General features: G+C 40.1%; 1 protein-coding gene across 1 annotated transcript in view; it reads right to left on the reverse strand.

Annotated features, from left to right (window-relative positions):
* Positions 1-27700, reverse strand: part of Gli3 (GLI family zinc finger 3) — a 266310-nt gene that overhangs the window by 15903 nt on the left and 222707 nt on the right. Inside the window, exon 11 of the mRNA XM_021180371.3 lies at positions 584-733. Coding sequence (XP_021036030.1) covers positions 584-733 — 150 coding nt within the window. The remainder of the gene's footprint in view (positions 1-583; positions 734-27700) is intronic.

Consider the following 27700-nt stretch of genomic DNA (forward strand, 5'->3'; position numbering starts at 1 on the left):
TATGAACAAGGCTGTCTGACTGGTACATTATGTTAGCACCCAGAGCCTTGTGCATGGCAGTTAAATGCTCTGATATGAACTACATCTGAAGCCCAGTATGTTGAATTTTGTTTTTCATAAAGAAGCTCAACTTAGGGCCTGTAAGATGGGTCAGTGTACAAGCTGTATAAACTTGACCACTAGAGTTTGATACCTGTAACACACCTAAAGGGGCAACAGAGAATCAACTCCATAAAATTATCCTCTGACCACTGCACGCACAAATAAAAAAATTAAACTGAAAAATAAATCAACTCTGTGGTTTGTCCTGCAGTGTGCTGACCTGTGGGAATATGGCAGGCACAGAAGGCATGGGCTCATGGAGCCAGTCACCTATGCCTGCCTGTCACTCTGCAGAGATGACCTGTTTAAAGCTCGGCACTAAGGCACTCTCTACAAACAGTGCTCTGCCTCTCTTCTCACTACCCTTTCAGATCCTGGGGTCAAGAGCATGCAAACCCCTTGAGAACAGGAAAGGCCTAGAGAGCAAAGTGTCACACTCGCCCGTGTGAGGGGACACTGAGGCTGTCAGGTATGCACTTACTGTACATTTGTGAGGCTTCTCCCCAGTGTGTCTTCTCATATGCACTACCAACATGTACTGGGCTTTGAACGGTTTCTGCTCTCGTGAACAATCAAGCCAGCGGCACACGAACTCCTTCTTTTCTCCATGAATGTGGTCATTATTGATATGCTGGGGTTGAGGAAAAGAGAAATAAAATTAAAATGTGTTAGCCATATCTCAGAGAAACAAAAGGAAGTGAAAAATGCTCAAATTTGAGCCTTGAAGATTATATAAATAACTTTACTACATCACAGGTTATTTAAACATTCGAGTATATACATTTCTAAGTACGTTTACTGTTGCTAACTGCCTGAAGCCAGCAGGGGAAACATGATTGGGAACAGGCTTGGCATCCAGAAAAGAATACTTGATCCTGAAATCTGAAGAGCACAGATATGGAGGTGGGATATGGGGGTGGGGGAGGGTTAGAAAGAACACACATGTACCCATGACTTTATAACAAAACTCAAGAAAATGCAACTTTGGTTTAGATTTGGGACAGTATCTTCTTGAATAATAACCCCAGAGAACTATGTGTTAAGAAAGAGAATCTGCCATCATTTCCATGAAGATTTCGAATTCTATTAGTAGGTAAAATTTTATTCTCTGATTATTTTATGTGTATTACTGCTTTGCTTGCACATGGTGCCTGGTGTCTGTGACGGTCAGAATGGAAAATCAGGCCCCTAGGACCTGTTATGGACTGTTGTGAGCTGCCATGGTTGCCTGGAACCAAAGAATCTGGATCCTCTGCTATGCAACAAGTCTCTTAACCACTAATCCAGAGGTTCTTAATCTTACTGATGCTGTGACCCTTTAATACAGTTCTTCATGTTGTAGTGACTCCAACCATACAATTATTTTTGTTGTTACTTAAGTGTAATATTGATACTGTTATGAACGACAATGTAAATATCTGTATTTTCCTTTAGACTCAGACAACACCTGTGAAAGGGTCGCTCAGCCCGAAAGAGGTCATGACCTACAGGTTGTGAAACACTGCATTAAGCCATCTCTTCACACCCAGGCAATTTTAAATAAATAAATAAATAAATAAATAAATAAATAAATTTAAAAATGAAGGTAAATTTCTTCAAATTCCTCATCAATTCAAGGCTTTAGGGTTAGTTAAATCTACATCTTTGGAAGGACATGTGAAGTGCCTTCCAAGAGGATGCATGAAAAACCTACAGCAATACCTGAGGAAGAGCAAGGGAGCTCCCCAGATAAAACTCCAGTGGACGGACGTGCCTTTCTTGCCAGTGATACAAGTCTGCAGTGCAGTATTGAGAGCCTGACTGAGGAACGCTGCCAACTGAAAACTAGATCAGACTTCACACTGAGCCCCTTTCTCAAATACCAAATCCAACTGGGTCCATCTCCGGTAAGATTAATACACTACTTAAATGTCCAATTCTAGACTACAAGGGAAAATTTTGTCCTTTTTTTTTTTTTTTTTTTTAAATTCTCTGGCCAAGTTATGCTTTATTTTCCTTATTTTAAGGCTACCAGCTATACTTTTTCAAATATATAGTTATGTATCTTTTAAAAGTCATCCAGTAATTAAAGTTTTCTTGAGTTCTGTTGCAGTAATGACACAGCATTTGATATGTGCCTGTGAACATTCTAGCTTAGAGACCTAGTGGGAATTTTCTGCTACCAGAACAGGCTTTCTTGATTATTCTTCTAGGTGGCTGATTGCCTGAGGATAAAAATTTTTGCATGAAAAAATAGTTTTCTTTATTGTTTCTAGAAGTAAAAGCTGGATTAAGGCAGAGAAAAAAAGTCATTCCTCTCCGCTCTTTGAACGGCAATCAGAATGTCTGATGAACTGCAAATTGAGCAGCATGTAACAGCACACACAGAGACAATCTTATCAAGTGGGACTGCAGGCAACAGAACACAGTGACAGCAGAACTGGTCTCCTCCTAAACTTCCTATCATAAGTCAGCTGTCAGAGGAAGCAGTATCTTAGATATTACAATAGTGCACATAATCCACAAACAGATGTGCACCACAGGGAATTTAGTGCTGCAATGTATAGTCTTAGTCAACCACCATGCCTGCACACTGCCCTGGATGGTCCCAAAGAGAGTCTGTAGATACAACTTTCTCTGACAGAAAAATAGATGAGAACATTGGACCATCCCATAAAGTTGCTATTGTTTCAGTTTTTCTATGATTGGAAATTAACAAATTGGTCCTTGTCCTAAAACACTTGGAAAGAAGATGGGGAACAAGGGAGGAAGGAGGAAAAATGGAGGAAAGAGGATGAAATACAGAGAAAGGAAGAAGCAGAGATTATAATTGGAAATCACAATTCTATTTGTGCTGAATAGTCTCCAAAGTTTCACATAGTCATCCACAGATTGTATCCCAATGCCTAGCAGTTACATAGTATCTGTTGGGTCCATCTGATCTACCATGCTATGCAAATAGTGCCAGCAAAAGACACCCTGAACACTTGTTTAACTTAATACAACTTTGCTTTACCTGGTATTTAATGTACAGCATTTCATTACTATAAAATTACTCTCAAGAATTAACAAAAGCTTTTAGAGATATCTAGGCATGGCCCACTCTTTCCCTGGGGGAGCAAAGGGATACAAAGATGGTAATAGTTCTCTCTTCTTCATACCTTCAGGATGGTGTGTGGTGAGCCTTTTGCACTAGGCCCAGCAACAAGAGGGAGTGAGGCAGACATAATTTCTGCCCTAAGGAAATTACAGTCTCCTGGAGAAAACGGGTAATAACTTAAATTGCTGCATAATTACAGTTGTGATAAGCATTATGAAGGGAAATAATGGGTTTCATAAAAGCATGTAACAGGGGCCCAAGATCAGTGTGGTACATCAGGAATCAGGGGTCGGTACAAATGAAACTACATTGAAAGCAGAACCTGAAAGCTGACCGAAGCCCCAGCAGGTGTGAGGTCAGGCTGAGAGTGGAGAAAAGGGGAGACTATGGCAGACACAAGATAGAGAAGCACTCACTGAAAGTCAGATCTTGGTGCCTTTGAGGATAGTGGTGACACCCACAGACAGCAAGAAAGAATTCGCCAGGCAGACCTGGCAGGCTACAGGCAGTGTTGTTGTTTGGCATGGTGAGCAGGCACAAGTTCTCTGAGGGTTAAAGGTACACTGTTCAGATGGTCAAGCACAGGCTATGGGACCAAGGCTCACAAAAAACAGCACATTTCAGATCTCCAGCAATAACACCGTGGGGCTAAACCAAAACAACACAGGACCTGAGCATCTACCCCATCATGAACATTGGGATAAAGTAACTAGAGCTACACAGGGAGCCACCGGAGAAGCAGAAGGAGGGGTCAACAGTGGCTGAAATACAATAAACTACTAGTTTTCCTGTGTCCTGCTGACACATCTGAAGAGCTGAACTTGAGAGGTCTCCAGAGGCACCCTGGGTCCTAGTACTTTCATATGAACTAAAAGAAAGAGGAATGATAACAACTGTCCAGGTCCTCTGACAGTCCTTTCCTGTGGCAGGGTGGAGAAAGCTCTAGACTGTGTCTAAGCTGAACACTCCAGGTACTGAAAGTGGCCAGGAAGAATTTGTATATAACAGTGTCACCTCTAAGCTGGGAGAACCAGCAGCAAGTCCAGGAGTACAGTAGCAGGGAGCATCAACTCTGCTCACATCTCATCAGAGGGCATGGTAAACTGAGCAGCAGGCAGCCCCAGTGCTGTCATCTCCACACAAGGAAGAGCAAGAAGGGCCAGTGCGGGATAACTAAAACTCCATATTCTACAAGACTGCAGTCTTAATATGTTTTAGAATTTTCCTGAAACTTCTCTTAAATTCAAACAGTGATTACGCTCACATTTGTGAGCACGTACATGCGGGCATGCATGCAAGATTATCTTTCTGTGAGGGAACTTCGATGCTCTAAAACAGAAGTGAACAGTGTTTCTCAGATGCTGTAGTCTGTTACCATAAGGAAATAGAGGTACCTATTGGACTCTGTAGGACATTCAAGTGTGTTTAACATGAAAAGGAACGTTTTTAAAATCCAGGAATTACTTATAAATTAAGATTCTAAGAAATCATAAGCCTCATGGCGTTGTAAGTTTTAAATAGTTACTTGCCTTTAAAATAACTGTTTGGTTGTTGTGCCTATAGGTTAGTTGAACACTCCGAAGGATAAAATGGCACTGATTGCCTCTGCAGTAAACTAAGGACCTCATACCTTGGGTAGGCCCATTTGGGAACTTGGGCCTTAGTTATCTCATTTGCAAAATCATAACGACAAACATATTACACACACAGACACACACAGACACACACACACACAGACACACACACAGGGTTAGCAAGCTTCTATTTATAAAACCAGATTCTGCTGTCAAAGCATCCCTGTACCCTGCTGTAGACTCAGTGTCCAGTGTCAATGAGAAAATGAGCTATTTAATTATGGATGTCAGAAATTCTCACAGGCCAAAAAAAAATTTCTTAGCATTTTATTTTCAGTTATTTAAAAGCATAAAAATGATACTTAATTGACGGACTCAGCTCAAGGGCTACACACACACACACACACACACACACACACACACACCCCAATACCCCCCAAACCAGGCAGTAGTTTGGATCTGACCTATAGGCCCATCATTGTTTTGCCCCCAGCTGAAATGATTACAGGGCTTCCTTCTTGTACTATTACCTGTCAGTCTGTTTCTCAAACATAAAATAGTACAAGTAGATGGAGGTAGGTTTTCATGCTAAAGAAAAGAATCTAGAAAGGAATAAAAACCAGGTTGCTAGGGCAAAAAGTCTCCAAGAAAACGAGGGAGTTCAGCCACACTTTGCTATATGTATTGCTTTACCTGAAGGTCAAAAAGTGCACTCATTTCTCTTACTAAAATCCAAGCTCACTGAGACAACATACAATAATAGACAATTGATACTGAACAGACAGACTGATTTCTAAGTGAAGCTGGCTTGAAATTCAATGGCTGTGAGTTTATTTGTGGTTTTCACTGAAAATTTGACTTCCTAACAGTGACAATGTTAATCAAATATATAAATAATTTAATTGAAGGGAAAATAATGCATGATTAAATTCTAAACTAATCCAACACTACGACATGTAATTTGCCAGAGGCCCAAGAACCAGAAAGAGATAGATGGTATAAATTACAATGCTGTGTATGTGTGAGACACTCTAAATGCTCCCTGTTTGAATAAACAGGGGACACTGGGACCAGCACATTTCCAACAAAGGCTAAGTCCAAGGACTAGACTTCCAGTTGGAATTTTATCTGGCTTAGGATATGAGAATTGATGATATTACCATAACCGGCATAATGATCAAGCTAAGGTTGGATATTCACCAACTATGATCAAGCCTTTCGCAGAATGAGCCAAGGGCCATAATTCCATCTTTGCCACTCACCCTGGTCTGTGAGAGCCTAGAGAAAGGCAGGAGAATTCAATAGCTTACTTGCCATTGGGGAAAGTGGAAGGCACCTCTTTATTTCAAGGAATTCTCTTTGGGCAGCTCTGGCCCAATTGTGAACCAAGGAGACTTGGAGAAGGGCAGAAGAGAGACCTGAAGGGGAAGGAAAGGGAAGCTTTTCTTTTCACTAGCAGCAGTAGAATGGAAGCCTACAATGGACTTCACTGAGCTAATCACCGTCCTTTCTTCGGGCTTCATTATGTGAGTAAGTTCAGAGCAGGCAGTTTTCCTAACCTTCATCTGTAACAAACATGTGGCTTAGCCACAGTGGGCACTCACACAGCCTTACATAGAGCTGCTATTCAATCAGTTGGGGAAGCCTGGAGGTACCTCTTGCTTTTGTTCTGCACCCTCCCCCCCTTCCTTTGGTCAGATTCAATTTCCACTTGGAAAGCACAGCTCTCTAGATAAGTAGGCTCAGTTCTTAGGAACTCCCTGAGAGGAGAAGTTACAGCACTCTTCAGGACTGGGCAGAAATTCACTCCTGCCACCTACCGCCCAAGGTGACTCGCATATCAGTAGACAAACACTGGCTGCTTCCCAAGCCTGTTTTCTCTAGTCAGCAGGATCCTGACAGTGGAGAGCGATTCCTCCCAAGGTTGTCATGAAAAGTCTCTATTAAGCATATCCAAAAGCAGCCACAGTGGGACATGCAGACCTTGAACCCTTCAAACATTGGCCAGTACCACTCTGCCTTTTCATTTATTTACTGTGCTAGTTTACCTGTCTCCACCTGTTTCCAAAATAACACAGCATTCCCAGCAATTTCAAAGATTCTCATATGTGTTGTCAGCTCTTACACATTACAAGGTATACCCGAAAGCAAGAAAATATGGTCCTTAGAATACTGCCAAGTGAATGTGATATTCTCTCTCTCTCTCTCTCTCTCTCTCTCTCTCTCACACACACACACACACACACACACACACACACACACACACACACACACACACTGTATTATAGATGTGCTAGAGAAGGGAACACAGTAGTGTTTCACGTATAAATACCTAAGAAAGTGGTGGTGAGCCATGGGCATATCGCTCTCAGACTCCATTCTCTTGCTCTGGCTGGGACTTGTTCCCCCTCCCCAGTTTTATCTACTGTACACACTTTGGCTACCTTGATTTGGGTTCCCAGAGACATTTGTAAAAAGGAGGGATGTGAGAAAGTGATTTAGACTTCATTAAAGTTTAATTCATAATAAAACACATTTGGGAGAGGGAGAGAAATGATTTATCTAAAAGAAAACCAAATTCCCCCAGAATTCCTCCCACTTTACATTTGAGCTGGGCTGACATCTTCTTGTGTGTATTGCTTGATAAGCAGTATTTCTGAAAAGTTCCATGACTGTCATGGCATAGATTATGCTAGGGACACATTGTGATTGGATTCCTTAAAGCATTAGGGAGCAGAAATAGAAAAACGGTGCAAATCACCAACTATCAGGGCTGAAATAGGCCTTATATATCAATATGCACTTTAATTTCAGATAAACAAAATAATTTAAATTGTTTTTGTGGCATGTGCCAATCTTTCAAACAGATTATTTAAAAGCTATGGCTTGCTGTGGGAGGGGCCTTCTCCAGAGACTTCACAGACAGACCGCTGCAGTTCTAGCTGGTTAAGGACATTCCTGACTCATCTGTAGCTGTCTGACACACTATAAAACAGGAAAACAGTAAGAACTTAGAAACAGCACTTCTAAAAGTAGAAACAAATGTCTGATTCCTGCTCTGTGGACATGAAGCATTACGGGGAGCCTGAGAAGCCCGTACTTGTTGGTTAGAAATGAATAAACAAATCCCCATTGACAGGCATCTGACACAATTAAGCAACACAACTGTTTCTGTTATGGGTGAAAAAGTAAATTTTGTTAACAAGGCAAACATTATCTATGAGTGAGGGCTTCTGCATTAAGAAAGAAATGAATGGGATTAAAATACAAATCCCACCCCACTCCCTGCAAACTAACACTGAGGTAAGCTGGGCACAGGTTCATGGAAGTAAAGCAAAACAAAACAAAACAAAACAAAACAAAAACATTATCATTCACAGGTGAAAATAAATGAGACAAAAAAGAGCAAGACTCTGGGACCTGTTACTATGTGGATGAACACTGGAATCCTCCTGTGTGAATGGAGCCATGGAGCAAAGTACAAACTGTGTGTGTAATTCCATAACCTCCAGGCTAGGTAAATCTATACAGAGAGAAAGTAGGTGGTTACCTGTGGATAGGATACATGGAGAGAAAGGAGAATGATAACTGAGGGCTATGGTATGATAAAATGTATTCAATATACTAAATTGCTATATACTTTAAATTATACAGTATGTGAAATTATACACAAAGGGAAAAAATATCAGGAAAACCTGCTCTGTAATGGAATCTGAGGACGATGTGGGGAAACAGAAAAAGTAAAAGAAGAAGGAGAAGGAGTAGGTAGATGGTAGGTATCCTCCCGGGGGCTTCTCTTCTGTAGAGACAGAGACGGGATTTTACAAGCAATCCTCAACATACGCTCAAGGCTCCATGTACACACCCTTATCCCGCCCCATCTCCCTCTCTCCAGTAGGCTGAGCTGAAAGAGAACATTTTGAAGATAGTACTTTCTGGTTAATTTCACAAAGTACTGAAAGTGAACAATCTGGGAACTGCATGGGAATCATACTACTGTAGTGATTGATTTTATTACTTATTTATTCTTATTTCATGTCTTGTTTTTCTGGTGGTAAAAAGTGAGTGGAAAAAAAAAAACAGAGGAAAAATTTAAAACTTGACTTGTTAACAAAACCAAATCAGAAACATCACAAATTAACTTTTGCTCCAGGCCAGGAAGGGAATGGGAAATAACACATGATCACGAAAATCCTATTCCCTCTGTGCCAAACAGCATGGCAGCGCTGGGGGTTTAGATGCCCGAATCGTTGCTTGCTGTTATGCCTTATGAACTGTCCAAGATAGGATCAACTCGGGATGTAATGGAAGTTTTCTACTTTATCCTACTCACAAGCTAATAAGACTGAGATTCAAGTAGAATAATAGTTAGTTCCATAAGGGTAACCTAATTTTAGTGGCGATGGACTGTAGGGAGGCCTCACATAGGCTGCACCAGCGCTCGCTCATCATGTTCCGCCTCCTCTCTGAAGCCTAAACCAAAACCAAGCCCAAACCCAACAACAAGCCTTTCTGCTTCCTGCTGAGTTGCCAGGCCTGGTACTGGATTTGTGATTTTTTTTTTCCGCACCAGCCTTTTAATTAGCAGGAACTGTACCACCAGGTTGCACACAAATGGTAGTTTTAAGGAGAAGCAGAAAAAACAAACTTGCACGAAGCAAAACAAACAAAAACACTCATAAAACAAAACAACAAAAGCCTCACTGCGAACACTGTTTAATAAAAGTTGGCAAAGAGTACATCTGTCTCCTGACAGTCGCTAAGGTAGTGAATCCCCTGCTGAGTTTCTGAAATACACTTAAAAACCGCTCGTTTGCCTAGCAAGTGTTTGCTTACAGTTTAATATGGAGGCTATTTTACAAAAAAAAATTTCAATTTCTTATCCAGGCATGGTGGAGAGAAACTGTAATTCCAGCTCCTAGAAGGCTGAGACAGGAGGACTGGAAGTCTGGGGTCATCTTGAGTTACACAGTGAGAATGTATCGCAAAACAACAATACTTTCAAAAGAGAAAACAAGAAACTTTCAGTTTCTATTCTGGAAGTACCACTATTCAGATGCCAGCAGGTATTATCTAGACATTTGATCTAATTTCTGTGAGGTCCTGGGTTCATGGACTTACGTAACACCCTAGTCTCTTTGTTGTCGCAGAGATGACAAGACCTCTAACTCTAAAAGCAAAAGTGGTATGGACCTAACTACCCCAAAGACAGACAGACAGACAGGGCTTAGATAGAAAAGACTGATTAGGTTCTTGAATTCTACCAATAAGATGGGAAAGGACACTATACCCAGAGGAAGAAGATAGCATTAATTGTGTCATCATGGAAATGATAAATAATTTAGAACATTTATTTTCTAAAGGGCTCACCTATTTCGTGTGTCTGCAGTGAACAAACCCAGCAGGTGCAGGGTTTCCACCCTGTTCTACAGCTGTATTACAGGTGCAGAAAAGGCTGTCTGTCTGCATCCCAGAGCCTTCTCAGCTCAGCTTCATGATATTGAAAGTGGCCAGCCAAACAGCCATAGAATCCGGCCTCTCCCAGAGACTGAAATAATTCATCATGTACTTTTGAAGGCCCAGACGTGCCCAGAAATCCAGCATGTCTAGAAAACATTACCAAAACCGGACACTGTGGGTACACCTAGATTGCATTTTCAGAAGCATGACAGTTTCCCGGGGCACCAAAATCATCCCATTCTATGTGCTTTTGTTTAGCAACAGGTATGGTGCCTGGATTTTCTTTATATATGGCTTCTGTACAGATCCATCTACTGAAATAGTTCTTACTTCATTTTACAATTTGGAAAGTGGAAAAGTTATTAAATATTTATGGTATCACTTCTTGGATTTGTAATTTTAAAGTGTTTGACTCTCCCTCACTAGCTCTAAGGGTGGAGAAAATTCATATATTATGCCTCCCTCTTGATTAACAAAATGAATACGAACTATTTCTTTTTGAAATGCAAGATCTAGGATTCTCATTGTCTAACCATAACAAAATCTTAACCTTTAATTACTTTGTGATCCCAGGAATCTAAATGGAGCTAGGCATTGCCCCTTGTAAGAGGGATAACACAGAGTATGATTACAAGAAAAATAACTTAACATGAATGGGAGAAATTGAGATCCATATTCTAACAGGCGGGTGCTTTTCTCCACTGTATCATAAAGTCAGGCCTCCTCAGTACTGAGTTCCGATTCTGAATGTCATAGCCACCAGCCCTTGAGCTGTCATTCCAAATCAAATGTTTGATGTCAGAGTCTGGCCATGAAAACATTTGCTCAAATTGCACTAGGTCTAAAAACATTTTAGGTTTCAAAAAGATTTGGATAATTTTCACCTAATAGTTTAGGAAAAGTCAAGGATGTTTCCCTTTTTGGCAGTGGTGTACATGCATGTGAGAGGTGAAAGAGTGAGAGGGGAGAGGGGAGAGGGGGCAAGTGAGTGCCTCTGCAGGGATCTAGAAACCAACGGACACTGGTTTTAATCTCTATTGCTCTGAAAGGGTCTTCTTTGGGTAGGGCCGGCTGGCCAGCCAGCACCTGGTATCCACCCCTCCATACCAATTCTGCAGTTATGGGCACATGCAGCAATAACTGGCTTTTCAAATGGGTACTGTGAATTTAAACTCAGCAAGTACTCTTGGACACTGAGCTCTACCCATGGATGGTATTCTGCCAATTGCATTGCTAAAACAGAGTCTTACATGACAAATTACTGGGACAACATTCATCAGTTAATAAGAGATTAAATAAGTGTGTGTATGTGTGTGTGTACAGGAGGCTGAAAGTGACTGCTGACAGTCTCATAAAAGGTAGGAAGGAAAGGAGACACAAAATCAGGAAAATCCATTTGAAACCTGCCCATCTTTCCCACTGTGTTGACTCAGTTTTTACTACTCACTCCAGGTTTATTTGAGGCACGACAGTTATATGCTAAGTACTGAAGTGGCATGATAAAATAAGACATGTTCAATGCATCTCAGAAACTGGCCACTGAGACACAGGCAGGGATACTGTCTAAAAATCAGCCTTTGCCCGGAGGGCTTCTTCCCTCTTCCCTATCCTCCTCCCATGAGAAATGAGTATGCTCACTGAGCGGGGCTACTCAGGTTCCTATCATTAAATCAAGAGGTTGGGGAGCCCATGGGACACGGTGCCACGCTTTCCACCACGGAGAGATAATAATCTAGGCATTTTCTCAGTCATCTTCTTCACCTTCATAGAAGTTTACAGGAAGAATGCAAGTTTAGCCATTAGTCTATGTAGTGGCTATTCCTGGTTGTCAACTTGACTATATCTGGAATGAACTACAATCCAGAATTGGAAGGCTCACCAGTGACCCTTATCTGGAGGCTTGGAGATAGAAGTTTCTGACCTGGATCTTGGTATGGAGATCTTGAGGCATAGTGGCTATGGATTCCAGAAGATTAAATCTCCGAGTTCAAGGTCATCTGGGATTAAAGGTGTGGTGCAACACACCTTTAATCTGGGTTATACCTTCTGCTGGAGACTATATAAGGACATTGGAAGAAGGGAGCTCGCTCTTGCTCCCTTGCCTGCTTGCTATGTGGGACTGAGTAACTGCTAGATCCTTGGACTTCCATTCACAGCTACTACTGAACCATTGTTGGGAATTGGACTGCAGACTGTAAGTCATCAATAAATTCCTTTACTATATAGAGACTATCCATAAGTTCTGTGACTCTAGAGAATCCTAACTAATACAGTCTATATATACAAACTGTGTCCTGTGGATGATAACAGTGAGTAAAGCATTTTTTTGTCTGAGAAGGTAATACTTGAAACATGTAGGAACAAATAAAATAAAATGGGAAATGTGCTAAAAACAACAGACAAACAAACAAATAAACCAAGAAGGAAGAAAGGAAGGTTACACAACTGAGATGAATCCAGAGCAAACAGAGAAGAACATCACAGAACAGTGGTTCTCAGCTTTCCTAATGCTTTGAGCCTTTAATGCAGTTCCTGATGTTCTGGGGACCCCAACCATGAAATCATTTTGTTGCTACTTCATAACTATAATTTTCCTACTGTTGTGAATCATAATGTAAATATCTGATGTTCAGGAAACCTGGTATGTGACCCTCAAAGGGATAAAGACTCACAGGTTGCAAAACACCTTTATAGAAGAAAGGATTAGAGATATAGGCTCAAGGTCACCAAGAGTATAGTGAAAAGTGATGTCAAGAGTAGTGACTGTGAGTGTGAGCCTGTGAGTGTGCATCTGAGTGTGCATGTATTTGCTACTGAGGTAGCATAGGGGAAGCTGTAGCAGTGACGGGTACTCTAGGACACTCAGGTCCCAGGTAAACAAATACTCTTAGCAGACTTCTCATACTTGACTCTGGTTCTGATTACTCCACTGCAGTCCATTCCTACTCTGCTCTCTATTTACCAACGGTCTCTATAACTTGTAACGCGTTACAGCTTGATTTACTCAATGAACTTAATACTTATTACACTGCTGACACTTACCAGAATGTGAATTTTGTAAAAAAAAAAAAAAAAAAAAAAAAATCTAGCTGTTTTGTTTAAATGATGTATTCCAACTGCTACGAAATTCAGGGCCATAACTTATATACCAACAAGCCAGGTTCCGGCACCTGCTCTCAGCAAGCCAATTTCAAGAGCCAAATTAAGTAGGAAAGGCAGAAAATGAAGACTTATGTCATATGGCCACTCTGGGAAGAGGGAAAAGTACTGTGATCCATGAGCCGAGTCTACCTTCAGGCCTTGACTTGAGATGAACATTTATGGTTAAGGCCACAGTTAGACTGATCAACGAAACAGGTTCTAGTGAATACGGTCCTATCCACCACTGATCCATATGTGAGGTTTCTGTTTTACCCTCCAGCATACTTGTCTGACAACTTGGAATACTCTTTGTTTTCTGGTTGGCCCAGACTTTATGCTTTTTCTCCTCTCCCTGTGAGATTCCTGAGGACATTCTAATTTATTGGGGTACAGTGTTTCTATAACCTGATAACCAAAATGAAGAACAAGGGTGCTGGAACATTATCTAGCACACAGTAAAAACCAGATCGCTATTTGCTTCAAGAATGTGCTGTTGGAACAAACGTGGTCCCAGCCTTAACACTACAGTCTGTTTTGCCTTAGAGTTGTATGTTCGTAGATCCAGAAGCCAGAGAAAGGAAAACAATCTCTTGTGATTGTCCTACTTTCAACAATCTGAAGGCTTCCATCAGAGACACCCTTAGGCCCTTCCCATAAAAGCCACCTTTACTATTGCAAGTGTAGAATAAAATCTTTGATTCAGAAAGACACAATTTGCGAGCCTTACTTAGTTCCCATTTGTTCCCAATGAAAAGAATGCTAAAATTTATTTTTTGCCCAGTAAAGTAATGTTAACATGATTTGAAGTTAAGGACTTTGAAATGAAGTGGTAATCTGTACTGTTAGAATTATGCTCAGCTGGCAGCAGAGAGCAAATTATCTGATGTTTTATAGTAAGTTTGTCTTGAAATAATTTAAAAGCTTTAGATGGAGGAGAGAAAAAAGCCTAGTTCCTTGCATGAAGCTACCCTGGCATTGTCCCCTGGCTATTGCTCTGGCTCACGCTTTACTCCAAGATTTCTTCTCCATGCAGTGCTGTTAAATACAAAAGACCAAAGGGCATATTTTTCTCTTTAATTTGCTTGTGGAAATCTCATTAATGTCATGGAAATTTTGCCTCACCATAACTGAAGTGTTTGAAGAAAGAGAAATCAGGAAGTAAGGTTGGTCACATAAATTTCCATTGGAGAAATAGAAGAGTAAAGTGCTTTACATAGGAACGCTGTAGCTGCAAATGGCCAAGGCTGAAACTTGGAAATCGGAAAAAAGAAAAAAAAAAAAAGTAGTGAGGGCTGTGGGCTGTGCAGAGTGGTGGTTCACCCCGGAGAACTGGCAAGGCGGCCGCCTGGAGCTGGGCATTTCAACCCTCATGTAGCAGGGGCATTCCCAAGGTTAGCTGACTTCTTCATTTGCAGCCATTCCTGTTTTTTGGTTTCATTTTATTTTGCCATCACCTCCTCAACAAAGTAAGAAGTCCATCCCCATTTATTCCTAGAAATATGTTTTTAGTTTGGAGAATGTTCCCATAAAACTTACTTTTACAAGCATATTTTCATAGGAATATTTGGCTAGTAAAGCATTCGACGTTCTAAAACTTTCACTGGAGTCTTTTCTTTGACCCTTCAAGCACATACATTCAAAATATAGACGGCTTCCATAATGGTCTCCACATTGCACGCAAACAGAAAATTAATAAGATGTAGTTTGATATTGGTGAGTTACAATGTTCTCTAGTAAGTGCATTTACAAAATAAACCAGATAAGAGACAACTGAACTTGGTTGCTTGAATCTTATAGGACATAATTTTTTATCATTGTTTTTTATCTTAATTTAGATTACAAAATGTCCTCTCCATTATTTCATTTATCACATAGCACAAACATAATACAGTCATTACGAAAATATTCTGCCATAGAAAGGCAGGAATCTGGCTGCCGGCCCTCTGGTAGTTGTACAGGCCATGGGAGTATGGCAGCCGTTCGTAGTCATTCTTCACATTGCTTTCTCTTCTCAGTTTCCAGGGAGCTGGCATGTAGGTTACACTGACAGTCTTCCCCTGGTTGCTTCCTCCTCATTTCTTACCTCCCACAGGAGACAAGTTGAGAAAGTTACTGGTAGTGTACAGGGTGAGCTTCTGGCATGGAGCCCAGTCCTAAACTCTCTCTCTCTCCCCACAGACATGAGAGTGAGGGGAAAGTGTAGCGTCTTCTCACTTGAGCCAAAGGGTTCTCTAGAATTTGAAACTACCCTTGTTTCTTTCACTGACCTATGGGGGGAATATATATATATATTTAAATATATATATATAAATATATATATATATATATATATATATAATATATATATATATTAGGGGCAAAAAGAAGGCAACATGTAACTATGAAGGATGAAAAGGAGCAAGGGAAAGAGAAAGGTGCTTGCTACAATTTCATTATTTTACAGTAACAAAGGAAGTCCATTAAGACGAAGCCATTGCTTCCTAGCCAAAAGAACAGAATCTACCTCTGGGGAGACATGCAGGTTTCCCCTCCTCCCATAAGAGTTAATCTAGTTGATCTGGTCAATCACTTAGCCAAAAACTAACCAAACAACCATCCAACCAACCAATCAAATAAACAACAACAAACATCTCTTATAAAGGTGGGTCTGTACCTCACAGGAAGACTAACAGTGTCAACTAACCTAACTCCTGAGAGCTCTCAGGGACTGAGCCAATCAAGGAGCATACAGAGGCTGGACCATGGTCCCTGGTATGCATGTAGCAGATGGCTGCCTTGTCCAGCCTCAGCAGGAAAGCCTAATCCTGCAGAGATTGATGGGACAGGGTGGGGGGACATTGAAGGGGAGGGGGAACAAGGAGAGGGATTGGAAGGGGGCAGCATCTGGGATTTAAATATACAAATTAATTACTTAATAAAAAATGAAAGGTGAGTTTGATTTATACATGCAAAAGACAGAGAAGGGACCATCAGCTCTTTAACGAGATAGTACACTTTTCCTCTCAAACTTGCTGCGGCCGACTCAGTTGTAACCTTGTCCTTTTTGTGTCTTCTGTATTTTTCTTTTCGATGTTGGCCAGAGCCCAGGTAGCAGCTTTGCCTGGTAGTCTGTGCTTCCTTACCACATCTCTAACTCTCTTCTCCTCACCATTCGGCTGAGTTTCATGCTAGCTTAACTCAAACTCTATCAGTTTCCTTCCTCCTCTCATCCACCATGTAGCAGCCAAAATTTTCAGCTTGTCTATTTTGGGGCTGTTCTTTTAGAAAATTTACTCAAGCCTCTTTTTTAACTCATTCTTACATTCTTTTATTAATGGTAGTCAACCCCATGAGAGGACCTTGATTTTTTTTTTTAATAAAAGTATGATTTACAGACTCCTCCTCCTCTTGTAGGAGTTTAATCCTCCAGGTCATATTTCATTGATATTAAGGGAAGTGAAATATTAAGTGTGATTATCAAGTTGAGAGAAGTGGGCTTGGGAAATCAATCATGTTAGGTGATTAGGTTGGAGGTCCCATGACTGTGTTCTAGAGGGTGTGTATGTGTACATACACACACTATATATATATATATATATATATATATATATATATATATATACACACACACATACATACATATATATATATGATTTATATTAATTGTAATTTCTCTTTACTGTTTCTGAACCATCACTCTTAAAAAGAGCTTGGTAACATCTGTGAATGTTTTCCTCTTTCTTTAAAGTTGTCGGTTATTTGCTTTCTCTTCAAGACAGCACAGAGAAAAGACTTCCATTCCCAGGGCTAGGACCAACTCTCCTCCCTGGAGACCTTGCAGAGCACCAGTATCTCCACCCAGTGTAAACTGTATCTTTAAAATCCTCAACACGGAGGATCCCCATAGGCTAGTGAACCACTGGCTTCTATACAAAGAAAATACTGTCTATGCTCCAAAGAGCTTTGTGCATCAATTTAAACACAGTAAGACAGACACAATACCCCAGAGAGGAAAACCTACCTTATTACATTCCTGACCTACGAGAAAGGATTTGCCTGTAGGACATAAAAGGAGCCAAAGGGAGAGTGAAAGACAGTTTCCTAATCCTAAACATAAAAAACACTTTATAATGCAGCATGACAATGCTTTAATCGCTGGCATGACTGTAAGATGTATATATAATATGGTACAAGAAAGGTAAGGCAACTGGCTCTGGGGCCTTGGAGAGGCTCTCCTGTAATATTCTACTGTAGGCCTTCTGCATTTATGATGCTTGGGGAATGCTGAGAGGGAGGTAATGTGATATTATTAGCTTAATTTCTTAGTAAGACCACATCTTGTTCTGGTGTGATTTGATGCATCCATATGTGGCAAGTGTGGCAAGGGAACAGAGCCTTCTGAAGAGTGTTTCATGGCTCTTCTTCGAGTTCCAGTGCAAGTCCATGAAGCCATGTAGTGAAAGTCCTTTCTTCAAACAAGAATGAAGAGAACAGCTGGGAGAGATGCTGTTGTATTCTTAGCTGTAAGCAGGGCTGGATTCACCAATTTCCTTTTCTGTCTACACAAAAATATTTTCTAATAAAGGTCTCTCTCACTCTCTCAAAAAAAAAAAAAAAAAAAAAAGCATCATGGCTATAGGGCTAGAAAGCGATGAAGACACCTGACATCACCTGACATCTGGATAGTTCAGCTGCATTTTCCTTCTTTAATATTAGATATGGAGAGAAATTGACAATTTCTTAACTGTAAATTTCTGACATATTCTTAAATGTAGGAGCTGTACCAACTTTATAGACGGACACTTTTACACTTGGTTTGCCTGTAACATGGGGATTTGTCAGAGTCCACTTTTATTAAAGTGAATACCATTGGTAACGCTGAGAGAAGCCAAGGATTATTTTAGTACACAAAAGATCAGGTCACCACTGCTCTTTGCAAAGTTGAAAGACACAGCGAAGCAGAAACTCAGCAAGAATGAGTGACTAGGAGCAATCCAGCTCAACACCACGTCCTTACTTTGAGTGTCACAATTTCCCCAGCAATGCCCTGCTCCATATTCTGCAAGCGTTTTGCATGTGCATAGACTTGACCTCTTTTCCAGGGAGGGATTCCTGGTTCTAGGATCTGCATCTCATTACCCTGGTACTCCCAGCCTTTATACCTATACAGTAGGCGCCTATGAAGTTGTGTTCCCTAAAACAGCAGGGATGGAAAGTGTGACTTAGTAACATACTCTACATTTCTTTGCTAGAGCAAGGCTGACTACCAGTCAGTGCTCCTAGAGGATCTCCTCCACTGCATTTCTTCTGAGGTATTCACAGCAGAGGTGAAAATCCCTCAAGTGTGTCCTTTAAACATATTTGTCAAAAAAGCGCTTATGTTTCTTACCTAGAAAGATTTGTAAAATTCACTGAAAAGATGCTTAAGATGTGCTGTAAACACCTGCTTCTCAATATGGCAGGGTATAAGTTCTGTCAAAAGAAATTGCTAATGAAACATTATTAGGTCCGATTCCACAGCCACGTTTTAATAATTTTACCTTCTTTAGTGTCTCAAAAATAAATTTCATTTTGATCTCTAATGCCTCTCATCGGGCCATAAACTATAAAATGTGTCATGGTATTTCAAAGGACAATTTAACTTCATTGGCTCGGATTTTGGATAGCCGTAACGTAATACTGGCATAGAAGAGATTAAACTTATACAGTTAGTTTAATGCTTTGGCAGTGAATACTTTTACTTCAATGAATACATTACTCAACAAATTATTCATCAGTGTTGGATATCAACAGTCAAAGCACTTCTCTGACACATAAAAGAAGTAAACAAAAGAGCCAAGACCTTCAATTATTTTGTTTCTCTTTGCTTATTTTTTTCATGCCAACCTTGTCACTATCGATTTAGATACATTTTCCCATATAACTTCCTAGTCTCTATGGAATAAGGTGAATATGTGTATTTTGCTACGTTTTCTACATTTATACTTAGATAATCATGAAAGATACTATTTATGCAGGTGGTGCTTCTTGTTGAAGAAAACAGACAAGTACATTCTTCACTTTGGATTACATGTGATTTCATGAGGACATTATTATCAATTGATGTGGAACTATACACAGTAAAAGTATAAAGAAAAGAAAGGATGACATGCAGGCACAGTCATCCAGAGGTTCCAGGTAATAATCCTGGCACAGTTGAAGACAGTATTAGAATATCAAGAGACACTCTAAACACCTGTGGGAAAGCCCATATTTGGGTCAGCTACAGTGCTAGCAGGAGACACTGGCTAAAGCTCTTTCCACCTGGCAAGCCACAGGGCAGAAGTAAGTCTCTACTGTCAGGAGCTCCCCTGCTCAATCTGAGGTCTGCAGTCCTAGACCTGAGACCCACTCTCAGCAAGCCTGAAGCAACTGGCAGAGAACTATTACTGGACACAAGGTCAACAGAATACTGCTACAGCAAGAAAATGAAACATTGAAATAGATCTGCAAAGGGTTTATCAAACAGAAAACCTAACTTTCATGCAGGTTTGAATTGGCACCTGGGATACGGGAAAGAAGGAAAGATCTGAACAGGGACAGGACCAACCTCCACAACTAGAACCTTAAAGGAATGGAGTGCGAGCAGCATGGGTGATGCTATCTCTGGGGACTCAGCCACAAACTGGTCCAGGATCTGTAACCCACTTATACACAAGTAGGCTTATTTTAGGAGGGGAGCACTGGCTACTGCAGAATAAAACAGGCTTCTAGAAACTAGGAGTGTATTCCAAAGATCCCTGAGGCTGAGTCCAGCAATCAGGCTGGCCAGTTTCTATACAATACTTTTCCTCCCATTTTGCTCTTTCCACTGCACCTCTTTCGTCCTTTGTTTAGTAACCAATATCACCTTAGCTGGCTGGTTCCATCTTGCTCTGTTCAGACCAAATAATCTTTCTTCCTCTCTAATGTTTCTTCTCTCACTTTCTTGGTTTTTTCTTCCAAAGAACACAGGCTAGATGAGTTTCAAGGTTCTCCGTGCCTCATCCCTGAGAGATGGGCCTGTCCTATGGTGTTTATGTAATGGTGTTCTAGTTTCCTCACTGTTGCTATGATAAAATAGTAAAGAAAAAGTAGCTTTAAGGGTGAGTATTTTCGGCTCATAAAGTCAAGGCAGAAACTTGACTTTCGAGTTACACTTGCATCCAAGGCTACACTGCATCCAAGTCAAGAGCTGAGAGAAAGGATGCAGGCACACATCATCACCGGCTTTACTACTACACCATTCAAAACCCAAACCGAGGCAATGGTGCAGCTAACTCTCAGGCTGGGTCTTCCCACATCAATTAACATAGTCAAGGCAATCCCCTGGACATAGCCAAAGTTGATGCTGGTCTACAAAGCTGCACTGAGACTCTCTTCTCAAGTGATTCTAGATTGTGGGCAGTTGAGAAAACTAATCATCACACACAATACGTACTTTTCTCTGGCCCTTCCTTCTGGCTCCCACTGTTTCCCTTCTATTTACATTTTCCCACATACTTTCTACTAACCCAATATTAATCACCAGTCAGTACTCTGCTCCCAGCCCCCTTTCATTGTTTATGAAGACCCACAGTTATCTAATATATCAATACATCTAGTACCATCAATGTCCCTTCACTTTCTAAACTGACTGGTACCTATAGTATTGTTCTGAATGGTCAAAAGAATGATTTACAGGAGCCATGCCTTTCGTTTTGAATACATGAGTATCAGATACCTAGCAAGCAAAGGTAAAAGAACAAGTGTCAGTAGCAGACAGTAGCACCAGACAAGATAACAAAACATCATCAAATTAGAGGTTTATAAAATAGCCAGCAGAAACCAATTAGGGAATCAAACAGTTATGCTAGAGCTGCTGACTGAAAGACCAGGGCCGAATGGAGGGCCACACAATAGATGAGCTCCCAGCTTCTTGTTCCCACTGTACACATTTTTATACCATGAGATAAACCACAGAAACCTCTGCTGGAAATGATTTACTTCCTGGTTGTTCTCAAGGACACGGTTTTCACTACAGCTGATGTTGTTTTTCCTTCTTCCTGTTACAGATCCAGGGGGCCAGGCTGAGCCAAGACAAGGGTCTGAGATCCCTTGACATAATCATGCTTTGAGTCTGAGATAAAGGAGAGCATCCTAGCTCCCTGATTCTGCTGTCAAAAGAACTCACATAGCCCTTGGCAATTTGCCAACAAAATGTACATCATGGGTTTGACTGGTTTTCAGTTGATTATTGCTTTATTTTGTAATGGAGTGAGAACTATATAGTAACAGTGGTAGAATGTTTTATTTTTTCGGAATGAGGTAAAAACACCACAACTTACTGTGCAGCCTACCTACTCCAGAGCATTGCAAACATTTCTGATGAAAGAGAAAAGTCCACTTAAAAAGTAAATTCAATCAGTGACCTAATGTGAGGCATGCAAATCCGGATGTGGAGACATAAGTACCACAAAAAAGCAAAGTAAGACACCTCCAAATTCCAATCCCACAGTTATGGCTCCCAGGGAGAGTGACTCAGATTAAATTCCTTACAAAGAATAGAAAAGAATGATTGTTAATACGTGCAAAGAAACTACACAAAACAGAATAACTCCTGAAAGACTCCCAAGAAAAACAAAGAGTTGAGTGACCTAAGGCAGTGATGCAGTGATGGGAGGTATGAGAATGGATTTAAATAGAGGCAAAGATACCGGACACAAACAAAACTGAAACTGAATGAAAAATTTAAAAGCCACTTTAACACCTTAGTAGAAAGCCTTGCCAACAGAATGGGTTATAAGGAAGACAGGGCTTCACAAGTCATGGAAGAGAAAAGGGAATATTCACTCAAGAACAAAGATAAATACATGTGCAAACAGAACACACAGATTTTTGAACACTATGAAAAAAGTCAAATTTACAAATTATGAAACCACAAAGAGAATGATTTCATGCCAATGGTACAGAAGACATTTTCATAAATGGGAAAAAAGTCTCATATATGGGTGAAGAGATATATATCAACACACACTAAATTCGTAGGACTAGAAAAAAACCTCTCCATATATTACAGTTAAAATGCTAACTACAGGGCACATAGAGAGTGCATTGAAAGCTGCAGCAAGAGAAGAACAGTAAGTAATGTGTAAAAAGCTGGCTTCTCAGAAAAAAATAACTGATTTCTCAAAAGAAAAATTAACACCAAGAAAGGCTCAGAACTTGTATTTCAAGTTCTGAAAGAACAGAGGCACCTACCCTATATCCATCATAGTTGAGGACAAAGAAAAACTTTGCATGATAAAAGATGGCTAAAGAAATTTCATTACCACTATGGCAGCTCTAGAGGAGTCTGAAAGGAATACTTTTAATGATAAATATAAGCTCATTTAATAGACCATAGAAGAATAAAATACCACAGAATAGTAAGTACTTAAACAGAAGAGGGAAATACCAAACCATATACAGACACACACACACACACACACACCAATACACACCTTTCAATACCAATTAATATTAATGGTCTAAACTGCCAACTCTAAAGACAGACTGAACTGGTGAGATGGCTCACTAGGTCCTCTGACATTGCATGTACATTGTGGCAAATTTGTTTGCCCTGCCCTTAGATGTACATACATGTACATGCATGTGTACATACACAAAAATAGAAATAAAATTTATAAAATTAAATATACAGTTTAGAAGGTGAGATTACAAAGCACAATCTATTTATTTGTTGCTTCAAGCAAGACTCATCCTCAAAGATGAAAAGAAAATGACATTTCCAGCAAATCAAACCAAGAAACAAGCAAATGACATGATCCCAAAACCTGACAAAATAAACTTCAAATCAAAACTAGTCAAAGAGATACAGTCAAGTCATTCTGATTTAGGGAGCAAGCCTTCAAGCTGGTACAATTCTAAACATATATGCAAACATCAAACAGGGGTATACCCAGTTTCATAAAATAAGTATTGCTAGATATAAAGTCACAGATTAACCACATAAGTTAATATTGGGTGACTAATACATCCCATCACTGTCACCAATAAATAGGCCACTCTGACTAAAATATATCACAGATCATATGGTACTAACAAACATTTACAGTATATTCTATCCAAAAGGACAAAATACATTCTTCTTAGCTTCCCACAGGACTTTCTCTAAAATAGATCACATATGTGGAAATAAAGCAAAAATCAACAAACATTGGAAAATTGAAATTTAATTTTTACTATTCTACTTGACCACAATGGAATCAATAGCAAGAAAAACTACAGAAAGGAAACAAACTCATGGAGATTAAACAACAAGAGTCACGGGTGAAAGACTAAGAGGAAGCCAACACTATCCTTACAATTAATTAAAGGACAATGAAAACCATAACATATGGGGTAAAACAGTCAAGGGCATTGAAAAGGTAAATAAAAATGACAACACTCACTAAACCTAAAAGACCCTAATTAATAAAATTAGGGATAAAAAAAGGAGCCATAACAATAGATACCAATAAAATTCTGAAATTCCTGGAGACAGTCCTTGAAGACTTACATTTAAGTAAACTAGAAAGTCTAAGAGCAACAGATCAATCAGGATGTTTCTGACCTCCCAAAGTTAAACCAGGATGAGACAAACGATGCAAACTCAACAGGACTGAGCGAATGAATACTAGTATTTTTTTCCATGTTAAAAACCCCCCAAACTAGGATTTAATGCAGAGCTATACCAGATCTTTAGAGAAAATGCTCCTGTTTTTTTATGAAGCCAGTATTATGCTGATACCAAAGTCAGATTAAGAGACTTTTTTTTAAAAGGAAGAAAATTACAGACCAATTTCCCTGGTGAATATACATGTAAAATTTCTCATAAAATACTTGCAAACTGAGTTAACAAAACACATGAAAAAGAACATTCACCAACCATGACAAAGTTGGCTTTATCCTAGTAACGTGGATATGCATATGCAAATCAATAAATGTCAATTTTATATAGATTCAAGAACATTGATTGTGAGAGCTCTTGCAAAACCTTGAAAATCCAGCCAAATTGTCAACATGGAGGGGATGAGAAGGGGAAAAATAGCCAACTATTGGCAGAGCAGCTGACTCTTGAAAGCTGTTAGAGAGGGTGAGTCAGTTTTATTTAATGATATGACCTTTGGTACATCTATCATATAGGAGAGAGGGCTCCAGTCCCAAGAATAGTTGGGCAACACAATATGGACTTGAGGGAAAAGAAAAGAAATCTCAAAGCTGGGTAGAAAAGAATGTGAGGGTAGTTATGGTAGAAATGAGGAAGGGTGTAAATGTTCAAAATACACTGAATAAATTTCTCAACGAGTTAATAAAAGTTGTTTAAAACTCTAAACCCAAACCAATCCTACACTGAAGTAGAAAGTAGCAGGAAACAGACTGCAGGAGGACGAAGGCTATGGATAAACACATACCATCAGAAACAGCTGGGATCAAGGAAACCAAATCAAGGTAACATTAGCAAGACTTGAACTTCATAGCCTCAATTTGGATTGACAATGTTACCCCAAAGCCATGTGTGAAGCCTTCTATTGCCTCTGCAATGTCCAGGGGTGGAGTTTCTGGAAAATGGATGGGGTCATGCAGGCTGTTTACTGAATCTCGGGACTGATCTAATAATGACTTCAAAATTCTCATGGGAATGTTGGGCAGTGATAGGAACTTGAGTGTGGACCTTGGAAACAGTAGGTCAGGTCCAGCATGCCCTGAGGCAGTGATTCTAGAGTCCCTACCCTGTACTTTCTGCTGCCCGGAGGAAAACAGTGTGTCCTTCTGTGGTGATCTATCAGCCTTGAATTAGGCCCACAGTCATGTAGCCAGCTGACTCGGCAGTGAAACCTTTTATCAAGGAGCCAAAGAAATCCTTCTTCCTCAGGCATTCTGTCAAAGTGATAAAGACTGGCACAGGAATCATGAAAGGAGGAGGAAAACAAAAGAAAAACAAAACACCCAACAATTTCCAGGGGGAGGGGGAATAGAACCATAATAATAATAATAAAAAGAAAATGGTTCCTTTCAAACAAGTTCAGATAATATTACCACATAATAATAAAAATAGGATTCTGTGGGCAGGGCTCACCACACTCACTGAGAGGAGCCCCAGCCCAGGAGAGTGCTGCATGCACTCCAGCAGCAAGTGCTTGCCTCAACCTAGCTAGCGTTCCTCCCCAGCTGGCCTCCAGCAGCAACTGTGCAGAACTGTGCCCAGAAGAAAACACTTGGAAAAAGGTCACTTCATAAAGAAATAAACATTTCTCAACAATATTGACTCAGGTTATTCTTAATGTAGTTTTTCCTATTGACTACAAGATAGAAATACAGAGAAGTGATTACATAACAAAAGTAATAAATAGACAGAACTAAAAATTGCCCCCCCCAAAAAAAAAAAAACCCTACAAAAACACAAAACAAGAAGCAAATGAATTTCTAGGGTAAAACTCCTAAATTTTGTTAAGAATAAAAAGATTATTTCTCTGTTTTTGCATTTTATTTTATTTTATATTTTTTAGTAGCCAACATGCACAAATGAGAAAAACTGATAACACACACACACACACACACACACACACAATTCACTCATAAGAAAATGACTCAAACCTGGTCAGGCCAGGCCAGCCTTCCTGACAGCAAACACAACTCTAAATCTTGGGAATTTGTTTTCAGTAGAAAACAAAATGAGAGAGACTGTTACAATAACAAACAGGTTGGCACTTTAATGAGAATAAATGGGAGGTGCTAAACACTACAATTTAGAATAAAAGGACTCCAGTGGAGGAACAAATTATACTTATTTCCTCTTGATAGAAATATGACTGTTTGAACAAGGCAATATTTAACAAGGCAAAGAAAACCCAAATACATTAACAGCCACTGAAAAAGGGATGAATACAAGGAGCGTAAGTACATGAGATTCACCATATGTGGATCAATTTATGACAGAAGGCACAGATGAAAGAGTCAGCATGGACAGAGGGAACATGAACAGTTAGTTATAAGAAGGCCAGTGGATACATACCACAATGTTTTATGCTGGTACTCTACTTTGCCTCTTCTACAGAAGATTCAGAGAAGTGAATACATACATCACACAAACACACAATCACAACATAAAACTTCAATAAAATATTTAAATCCCTATGGAAAAGATGAAGCCATAAAACAGACACAAACTTTGCAACATTAACTACAACACTGCCACGTCTTGGGCTGTAACAAGGGAAGTGTCCTTGTGGATATGGTTATTGAGAAGCCAATTGGCTCCCTTACTTATTGGCAATGCAACTAGATCAAGGTGAGAGCTGAGTAGATTAGCTGAATGGATCCATGCCCACAGGCCAGAATCGAGCATATAGTTTATGGTACCAAACCCTGTGTTAACTGGATGCTCTTAGCATGACACACTGCACCTTTACTGGAGAGCACCTCTACAAGGACATGGCTCTTGGCTGCTTTGCTCAGTGATATACCTCCATGCTGCAGACCCTCTGAGCCCCTTTGTCTGCGTGGAACGGGTCCATGGTCACAGATGGGCAAGGAGTTGAAGGGAATTGAATTACAGACAGATGCACATAGGAGAGGTTGTGTAGAATCTGAATGTAATTTGTCAAATTGAGCATCAAACATTTTATACAGAAGAAAATAGGGAAGTTAGGTGACACATCGGCAAGGTACAAATGATGTTACCGGATGCTTAATGACTTACACAAAACAAAGGAATGTAAACACAAAGACTGGCAGGAACTGGGCAATAAAACAACTGAGACAAAGTCAGCCCTATCTAAGGTCAGCTATAGTCTTAGAAGCCAGGTGTGAGGTCTTTACACTCCTAGGGCAAGGGCTTTCACACCCAAGTCATGGTTCTAATTAGGGAGTTCCATTCTAGCTAACCATCTCATGAATAATGCATTACCCTAAAACCACAGCCCAATCTACTTCCTAAACCACTGTAAATTCCTGTATATGGGAGCGACTTGGTTTTTATTCTAAGTGATAGTGTAATACCAGAGGCAATTCTGAATGTCACTGAACAGGCAACATTCTTCCTGAATTCCAAGCCCATGGTTAGCTCAAAGACTTTCTAGGATGTTGGAACACTGGTGAAGGCTTAGCTATGTCAGAATTCAATCTTAAAAGGCACTTATAATAAGATAATACTAAAAGAGAGCATGTGGATCCATACACCAGACTAACTCGGGAATAGGGTATGAGTATATGGGTTAATGGGAATGCCAGAACTCAAGGAGGTGAGCTTCCGTGAAACTCTTTGCCTGGTGAGCACTTCCAGGCCTCTCCTGCAAGCAGACTTCACCGGAGTGTGCGTGGCACC

The sequence above is a fragment of the Mus caroli genome, unplaced genomic scaffold (genome assembly GCF_978045245.1).
Source record: "Mus caroli unplaced genomic scaffold, Mus_caroli_1 scaffold_15, whole genome shotgun sequence".
Taxonomy (NCBI): domain Eukaryota; kingdom Metazoa; phylum Chordata; class Mammalia; order Rodentia; family Muridae; genus Mus; species Mus caroli.